Genomic DNA, 9665 nt, shown 5'->3' with positions numbered 1-9665 from the left:
CTTAATGGCAGAACCAGGTCCTCACTTCTTCCTGGTGTACCCCTCGCTCTCTCCACCTAATCAACTCCCATCCTTGGTGCCCCTGAGCAGATCCCACTTGGTCCATGAGCCATCCCAGACACACCTATTTGGAGACAGTGGAGCCCATTGGAAGCACATGGACCTCAACGTCTGTCAGACATTCCTCCTCCCTGCACTTGCCCTCTTGGGGTGGGGTGGAGTAGCACATTTTCAAAAACCCCTAGAGGATTTATGTTTTAGGATGAGTTTCCCAGAAGCAGACCCTGAAATGAGGATTCACATGCAAGTGATTTATTAAAGAAGTGCTCCCAGGAGAAACCAGTGAGCAGAGTGAGAGAGGCGGGACAGGAAAGGGGAGGAAGCCCAGCAGGGGAGCTCTCAAGCAAAGGCTCACAGAAGGTGGCTTCAGCCTGGTCCCCAGGGAGCTCTGGAGCATAAGCCTGACTACAGGCAACAGAGCCAAGCTGTCACTGTCAGCGATTGGCTTGGTGAAGGCACACTGTTGGGATGTCAAGTCCCAGGCTTGCCTCTGGAGCCGTGAAAGGGCTCCAGTAGGCTGAGGGCAAGTCTCCAAAGAAGAGCTACAGGTGCTGGCTATCGGCAGAGAAAGCAGAGGGAGGAGGCTGGAGGATGACAGACGCGCGCGTGCGCGCGCGCACACCAGCACACACACACACACACACACACACACACACACAGAGGGGATGAGAGGAGATGTGGAGCACTGACAATGCCCCCTATAGAGGGGTGCATTAGAATCTCCATGTTGGGGGAGAAGGGGAGGCTGACCAGTCATTCCCCCTCCTTGCCCGATGCCGTCTTGCCCCACTTCAAGAAGAGCTGTCCTAGAATTCTTCAGTTGAACTTGTGTTATGTGCTGATAGAGAGGGGGAGGTTACAAGGGCTTGAGGGGAGTAGAAATCCAACAGCAAGTCAATTAAAGATAAATAGAAATACTGTCCCAGGCACTGAGGGCCAAGCTGAAGACAGCCATTACTTATTACGTAATGTCTATTGGGTGGTAACTGTGTGGCAGGCATCGTGTTAAGTGCTGCATGTGGGTTATCTTTCTTAACGGTCACCCCTGGCCATCTGAATCCAGGGCCCACACTCTTAACCACTCCCTAGATGCCTCCCTTTATGACTAGGTGTATCAGTCAGAGCTCATTTAGGGGAGCAGTCACCATGCACATTATAAGGGATTTATTATAGGAATGAGACTTTACCTGAAGCTGGGAAGAGCTGGGGATGTGAAGTTCTGGAAGAATCGTGAGATGGTCAGAGAGGAGTCACCAAGGCCTTGAGGACTAGCTGGGATCCATTGATGGGCACCTCTGTCTGTCAGAGTATCTGATCCCAGAGCTCTCCCCCGAGGAGTGGCTCAGGCTCCCATTCTGCCTTCCAAATCTCATACCAGGTCCTCTTTTGACTGACTCTAACTCAGAGCCCTGTCAGGAGGGGATTCTGGAAACACACTTCCCAGTTTAACCAAATTGATTTAGCACAATCCAGCCCATTAGAATATCTCTGATGTAGATGAGAATATAACTAACCAGACATCCAGGAAGCAGAAGAAAGTCAAAGTCACGTTGGTGTATGTTTATCTCCCCATTTTAATGGCTGCATAGCATTTTTGTACTATGGGTCACTATTTTTTTTGTCACAATAGCACTTACAAACACTTGAAAATAGTAATTCCTTCAGAGCTCCACTCCAGGGATTAAATAGAGGGCCTGGTGAATAGCAGATGCTCAGCACATATCCGGTGAAGAAATGGATGCTGAATGGCTAGAGTCCCCTTAGGACAACGTCTACTTTTACTCAGAAACTCCAGCAGATATCTGACAGCCTCTGGGAGCAGGAAGTGGCCTTATCCTCCAGGTAAACAGGAGGTAATTCTGCTCACCAACATGCACTACTTTCTCTCTTCTGGCCAACACCTAAGGGAGGATGAAAACACTGTGTTTACCACTTCCAGGAGGAAGTGATCACCACTTTTCTGGGGTGTCTTTCTTGCTCCTCACAATCCCTTTAATCACCTTCCTTCCTCGTGCACAGGGGTGGGGCCCCAACACTCACGGCTGTTCCATGAGACCCTATCTTTTGGCCACAGCTGGGCTAATCAGATTCTCCCTCCTGGGAATTAGGAATTAGGACCAAGAAAGATATTGAATTTTTATGCATAGTATAAGATACTAAAACAAGCAAAAAGAAATAAAGGGGAATGGAAAGATCATCACTAATATTGAGATAACCAATAGGCAATTTAGGTAAAAGGCCAGTTAGTTTCTTCGCACTATACATCAAAAAATTCAAAAGCTTTTAGAAGCAAGGAAGAGAGTGAGAGAAAATATTCACAAAGGACCCATATCAAGAGTATATAAAGAACAATAAGTAAAAGGCAGACAACTAGTAGAAAAATGGGCACAGGATTTGAACAGGTGCTTCAGAAGAGAGGTTCCTGAAATGGCCAATAAACATATGAAAACGTGTTCCACTTCATTAATGGTCAGAAAATTGCAGATTTAAACTACTATAAGACACCATTATGTACAGCAGAATGGATAAAATGAAAAAAATTGACCATACCAACTTTTGGGAAGAATGTGGAACAACCAGAGTGCTCACTCACTGATGGCGGCAGCGTCAGTTGGTATGAACACTGTGGAACTAATCTACTCTTTGGGAATATCTACTGAAGCTGAACATACAGATAACCTATCAGACGGCAATTCCACTTGTAGGTATACACCCAAGAGAAATGCACATTTAACTTTACCAAAAGACATATTCAAGAATATTTGTAGCAACGCTATTCATAATAGTCCAAGTCTAGCAACTCTCACATGTCCACCAATAGTAGAATGGATAAAATACATTCTGGTCTAGCAATAGAGAGGAATACTTCACAGCAGTGAGAATGAATGAACCACAACATATACGTAACATAAATCTCACGGATATTATGTTGAATGAAAGAAGTACTTACTACGTGATTTCATTTATATAAAGAACAGGAAAAACTAATGTCTGTTATCAGAAGTCAGGCTATTGGTTACCTTTGGAGAATAGCAACTGGCAGGGGAAATGGATTCTGGGGATGCTGGTAAAGCTCTATTTCTTGATCTGAATCCAGGTAACATAGGTGGGTTTGGTTTGCGAAAATTTCATTAAACTGTGAACCTATGACACATGCTGTTTTCTTCACCGCATATTATACTTCACTGTAAAGTTTTAAAATAATGATAACTTTTAGGAGCTCTACCTTTTAGGAGTAGGTTATTTGCCCATCTGCACAGAAACCTGCTGACGATTTCCTCATTTAACATGATGACCCTGAGGGCAAGGAGGGCAGCAAGACCTTGGAGGCCCAGAGAGCCTCTCAAACTTTTTTTGGACGAATATTTTCCACGTCTGAGTTTGCATAAAGAAACGTAGGCAGTATTTTTACATAGAGGTGACTGTGGGAGTGGAAGTGGGGGATGGGGCAGACTTTAGCTGCTCCAATATCCATTAGCGCTCCACCCAGGTTATCCTAAATGAATTTATAATCTATTTTTTAAAGTAATGTGCTTAATGTACAAAGGTCATTTCAACCATCCCAAAGAACCATTAATATAGGAAAAAGGTCCTGTGCTTGCTATGCGAACAGCTTCACGACAGGTGTTCCAGCCACCGACCCCTCCCCACCCCACTTGAAATCAGATCGCTCTTTCCTAAAACCTCCCACCTCTAAGTTTGCTGCCCGAATGCCGGTTTGCCTGTTGACTGCTGGTTTGACTCTCGTGGAAGTTAAGCGTGGAAGGCGGAAGCACCCTCCGACAACATTTTATAAATCATTAGTTCTGAGGTCGTTATGACGATGGGGTGTGGCAGGACAAAGCCACAGGGTCTGACCAGGTGGCAGCGGCTCAGAACTGTCCCTGCCCCTCTGCAGAGCACAGTTCTCCACCAACAGCAGGATTGCAGTTTTACACACCAGCGAGTCTCTCTCTATCTGGCTCTTCTCAGCCCTTTACAAATCCCATTCATAATCCCCCCCACCCCGCCCCGCAACCCACTTCACCCCAGCCACCGTTCACGCCCACAGAACCCCATCTATCCTGTTTAAACAAGTTCCAGTCATATCCTTGAACCTCCACTCACTTTAGCCTAATGGGATTTTTGGCCACTATGCAAATCGATTGAGCGAACATTTATTCATTCAAGAGACAAAGTAAGAGGTGGGATGTAATTGAACTAATTTGTTGATTTTTGGAATAATGTGCCAGCATCGTGTGGCGCGTTACAGGGAATGGAAAAAAGTTAATTTGTGTAAATCATCAGATTGCGTCATTTTCCTACTTAAAACCGTCCAATTTCTTCTCTTATTAGAACCAAAACCAGACTACACGTGGAAAAAAGAAACCTTGTTTAAAATGAGTCATTTTGATTTGTCTTTGAAAAATTATGAAATTTATTTTAAAGTTAGACAAAAATGCAAAGGTGGTGGAATTGTTATGTCTCTTTAAAATGTTATTTGTCCAATGAACAAAAACAGAAGGGCTCATCGCGCCGCGGCAGCTCCAGCCATCAGCAAACTGTCCCGCGCCCGTGCGGAGGACTTTTCCTCCTCTCAACGCTTCTCTGAAAAAACCTGACAAGCACAGAGCCCTCCCTGTGGCCCCTCCCCCTACGCAGTTCAACCCCACCCACTTCCTGCCTGGCCATCGCCTGACGTCAGAGGCGCGCCGGAGCGCGTGAACGGCTCCACTGGGGGCGGAAGTGCTCTGGGCGGAAGTGACTGTTTCGCGGATCGTGGGTGGGATGACTGCGAGCCGAGTCTTGCTAAGGCTGCTGCGAGCACCCTCCGGTTGCATGGCTCAGCGGCCACCCGAGGGCGTGCCCCTCTCCAGGGGCCTGCACGCGGGGCACGAGCCCCGAAGGCTCTCCATCGAAGGCAACATTGGTAAGGGCCGCAAAGTGGCTGCCAAGCCTTGGCCTCCGCCGATCCGGTGCCTGTGAGGCTGGGAAAGGGACCTGGGCCCGGAACCCCCTATCCCCCGGTCTGATGCGGTGGGCCTGCTTGTTTTGAGCTGCCAGGGCCGTTCCCCTCCCAAAGTGCACTGTGGGCCTTTGCCGCTTTGATTTTTAGGACGTCAGGCCTCTGTTCTCTCCCATAGGAGCACATTTGTTGCGGCATAAAAGCCACGCAGCCTGTAGATATAACAACAGTTCTAGCTTGTACTGACGGATCGAAATGGAAGGGACAAGGATCAGGTGCCATTTCTTTGCTTTCCTAAGATAGGCTTGCCAGATTTAGGAGGGGAAAAAAAAGGATGCCCGTGTAAAATAGGATTTCCGATAACGAGTAATTTTTCAGTGTGTGTCTCATGCAGTATTTGGGGCATACACTAAAAATACCATTCACTGTTTATCTAAGATTCAAATTTAACTGGGTGTTCTGTGTTTAGTCAGGCAACCCTACGCTGAGAGATTCTAAGCTTCGGTCATTCAGATAGCACTCTCCCTATTTTTGCCATGCCTCTTTGCTAGTCCCACCATAATTTCTTAACGTTTTTCTTAGAAGAAACTCAGCTTTTAAACTTAAAAAATGTATTAAATTGCAAATAACTAAAAATGACGAGAGTAAATAGAAACCCAGTATCTTAAATAAAAAGTAATCCAAAAACAGAATGAAAGCAAAACCTTTCAACTTAATGTTACTAAATTCTCACTTGATGCTTTTATCTGCTAAGGTGCTGAGCCCTAAAAGATTAGCAAGTCTTGAGTTTTGAAGACATACTAGCAGCAAACTGAGAAATTCTCATTTTATTCATTCAACAAATAACCCCTTGAGCCACTTGATATGCCAGCACTCTTCTTGGCCCTGAGGATACAGCAGTGAACAGAGCAAATAAAAATCTTGGCTCCCTTAGAACTCTAATAGAGAGAGAAAGACAATAGACAACATAACTTAAACAAAGTAAACCATGTGTTAATAATGATCTAGCAGAGAGAGGGAGACAATAAACAACATAAATTAAGCAAAGTAAACCGTATGTTAGGAATGAGTGATGGAGAAAATTCGGGGATGAGGGATTGAGGGAAGTTGCCATTTTATAGGGTAGTCAAGACAGGCCTCACTGAGAAGGTGACATTTGAGCAAAAACTTGAAGAAGGTGAGAGAGTGAACCGTGTGGATAACTGGGAGAAGAATCTTCCAGGCAGAGAGAAGACCAAGTGCAAAGGCCCTGAGGTGGAAAGTGTTCAGGGAACAGGAGGGAAGCCATTGTGGCTGGAGTAGAGCGAGGAGGAGAGTGGGACGAGATGAGGTCAGAAGGTAAAGAGTGGGCGGATTGCGTACGCCTTGTAGTCCATCATGGAGTATTACTCTGAGATGAGAAACCATTTTTGAGCTATCAAGTGACATGATTTGACTTAGATTATAAAATCGCTGATATGTTGAAAGTAGAGGGTTTCAGGAGGTTATTAGCACGATGAATTAATGGTGAGTTGGCCCAGGGTGGTGACAGTAGCGGTGGTGAGAAGCAATTGGATTCTAGTTACATTTTAAGGTAGGGCCAGCTGGATTTGGTAGCAGACGTGGAGCGTGAGATAAAGAGTGTGGTCAGTGATGACTCCAATCATTTTGGCCTCAGCAACTTGAAAGATGGAGTGCCACTTCTCTTAAATGGAGAAGAATGGGAAGAACAGACTAGGGGCAGGGAGTTGTTTCAAGATTTTGGTTTTAGGCACGTTAAGTTTTTATGTGGTTATCAGATATCTAAGTGGAGATGTTGAATAGGCAGTTGGGTATATGAGTTCAGAGTCTCCCTGGACTGGAGTTATAAATATAGAGATGGTATTTAAAGCCAGGAGACTACGTGTATTGAAGGAAAGAACTAAGCCCTGAGGCATGCAAATATTAAAGAGATTGGGGAGATGGGAAGAAACCAGCAAAAGAAACTGAAAGAGAATGACCACTGAGATAGGAGAAAAACCAAAATAGAATGATATCCTGAAACCCAAGTGAAGAAGTCTTCAGGGAGAGCAAATGATGTAATGCTGCTTAAGTAATGGAGGTCTTTGGTGAGCTTGAACAATTTTTAGGAGCAGTAGAGGTGAAAGTCTGGTATAAGTTCAAGGAGAATGAGAGGTCAGGAATTGGAGACAGTGGGTTAAGACAACTGGAAGTTTTCCTGGAAAGGGGAGACATGAGCGGGTAGCTGAATTGGGAAGAGGGTTTGAGAGAGTTGTTTTTATTTTTTTTTTCTTTTTGTAAGAGGAATTAGATCATATTTGTAAGCGGACATGGTCTAATAGAAAGGGAAAAAAGTGGTGACGCAGGAGAGAGGATATGCTGGAATGATTTTAAGTAAGCAAGAAGGAATGGAATCTCTTGCCCAAGTAGAGAGAGGTCGGCCTTATCTTGGAACACAGTTTATCCCTCATAACAGAGAGAATGACGAAATAAATGAGAACTGACTCGAGTAGGTGTGGAGAGAACTTGGGGAAGGTCTTTGGTTATGTCCGTTTTCTCAGTGAAACAGGAAGAAAGATCGGCTAAGAGCGAGTGTGAGGAGAGAGGAAAGACGAGGAGTAGTCTAGTGAGCGAGCGCGAGAAGTGTAGACTTGCTGGGCTGCATTAAGGTCCACTTGGACTTGGTAATCATGAATGTAAAGTGAGACCAGTCACCACGGCTGTGTGTGTTTCTCCAGCCAAATCAAAAGGAATAAGAGAGGGTCCTGCTACTTGCCTGCTGCTGGTGCTGTTTAAAGATGTTCTGTCCTGTACTTTGAGAAACATGTCCCTCAGAGCCCAGAAAGGTACCAAAGTACTTCACAAAATAAGTACTTTGGACTGGCCTTCAGATGAGGTTTGAGCTGCCTGTCTCAGTTTTCCTAACCTTTGCTTCCTAACATTTCCAGATTTCTTGGCTTTCTTGCTTTCTCATTCATCTTAGGCTCACTGAGTGCCTCCTATGAGCATGGACTCGTATGTGATACAACACCTGTCCTTTAAGGAGCTCACAGCTAAGTGGGAGAAGCAGACTTCTAAACATAATCTCTCTTCCATGTGATGAGCATGGAAACTCATCCATGTTGGGCATGGAAACTCCGAGTCTCTGGGGTAGGAATTCCCAAGGGGGAGAAGAGGAAAGAGTGTTCCAAGCAGAGGAAATAACATCGGCCGAGGCAAAGCCTAAAGAAACGTGCAGTTTTAATAACAGGGAAGTAACTGGATGTACCTGGAGTTTAAAGGGCCTATGAGATTATGGCAGAACAAGAGGGTGGAAGGGTAGGATTTGCCAGATGTTGAACAGCCTGTGGGCCATGCTTCTCCTGCAGGCACTGAGAGGCTGCTGAAGACTTGAAGCCAGTGTGTGCCATGACCAGATTAATTTTTAAAAGGAAATTGGCTAGAATGAACGACTAGAATGAGCTTGTCTTGTTTGCTGCGGTACCCATAGTGCCTTGCATCTAGATTGTTGAATGAATGAATAGGAACAGAGTTTGGAGTAGATAGACTAGTTTTGTGGCTGTTGTGCTAGTTGAAGGGAGGGAAGATGCAGGCCTGAACAGAAGGAATGGAGGGACAGAGAAGTGATTGAGAGAAATTTTGGAAGTGGGATTGGCAGGACTTGGGTGCCACTTGAGGTGAGGGATAAGGAAGCAGTGGGGTAAGGAGGGATAAGAGTATGGCAGTGAAGTTTATAATTTGGCTACTGACTCTGAAAACTGAGGATGGGCATGAAGGAAGAGGCTGTCTAGGGAGGGAAGAAAAGATGTTTTGTATGAGGTGCCTCTGAGACATACAGAGATAGATGTCTGAGGCACATCCCTGAAGTCAAGAGAGAGGTGGGAGCTGAGATTCAGATATGGAAGTTTTTGGCCTGTGGGGGTAGTTGTTGAAGCCTGGAAGTGAATGCAGTTGCCCAGGGAAAGTGTGACTGATGAGAAGTGGGTGGGGTTCTTAATCTGGCTCCTTCTGGTTTTATCTCCTATTACTGTCCATCACCCCACACACCCTGATGACTCTCCCCAGACCGAATTAGTCACTGCCTCCTCTGCGTGCTCTCATTACATTTTGTACCGACAACTCTGCAGCACTTGAGTTCTGTGAGGTTGTTTGCACATTCACCATCTTCCCTGAGTTGGCCACTTAGTGTCTTGTTCATCTTTGTATCATCAGCACCTAACTGCTTGCCTGACTCATTCATTGTTTACCAGATGCTTGAATCTATGCTGTGATATCCATGTGGAAGTTAGTCATTGATACCTACAAAGGAATTATGTTAAACTGCGTTTACAATCAAATCAGGAATTATCTTGTTCTCTAATCACAGGTGGCATCCCCAGACAAATGGGAATGAGTCCCGTTCAGAAAACTTGAACGGAGGGAGAAGGCAAACCCCTGTCCTAACTGAAGTTAGGGATGTTTAGAGGGGCTTTTCCTGTGGTCCTGCTGCTCTAAATCCTATTAATCTTATCCTGCAGGTGTAGACCACAGTATGTGTAAGGGAAGTGAGTCAGTGAAACAGCAACTAATGGCATCTAGCATGAGTTACAAAGCCCTATGCCATGTATGATTGAAAGTCAAAAGCTGGGTACCTAGAATCCCTTAAAATCTAAAATGTAAGTACCTAGCCTCTCTTCTAAGT

At 45.3% G+C, this 9665-nt stretch overlaps 1 protein-coding gene across 6 annotated transcripts in view; it reads left to right on the top strand.

Annotated features, from left to right (window-relative positions):
• The first annotated feature begins 4736 nt into the window (after positions 1-4736).
• DGUOK (deoxyguanosine kinase) overlaps positions 4737-9665 on the top strand; it is a 28992-nt gene continuing 24063 nt past the window's right edge. For 2 of the 6 annotated variants that reach the window (XM_070573780.1, XM_008533671.2), the window contains exon 1: positions 4737-4969. Coding sequence is in view for 2 of the 6 variants with exons in the window: in XM_008533671.2 (XP_008531893.1) it covers positions 4828-4969 (142 nt within the window). In the remaining 4 variants the exon portion in view is untranslated. The remainder of the gene's footprint in view (positions 4970-9665) is intronic. The other 4 variants (XM_070573776.1, XM_008533672.2, XM_070573779.1 and 1 more) reach the window with 4 other exon arrangements.

This window comes from Equus przewalskii, chromosome 14 (genome assembly GCF_037783145.1).
Source record: "Equus przewalskii isolate Varuska chromosome 14, EquPr2, whole genome shotgun sequence".
Taxonomy (NCBI): domain Eukaryota; kingdom Metazoa; phylum Chordata; class Mammalia; order Perissodactyla; family Equidae; genus Equus; species Equus przewalskii.
Note: the sequence above shows the minus strand (reverse complement) of the source record. Positions and strands in the feature narration are given on the sequence as shown.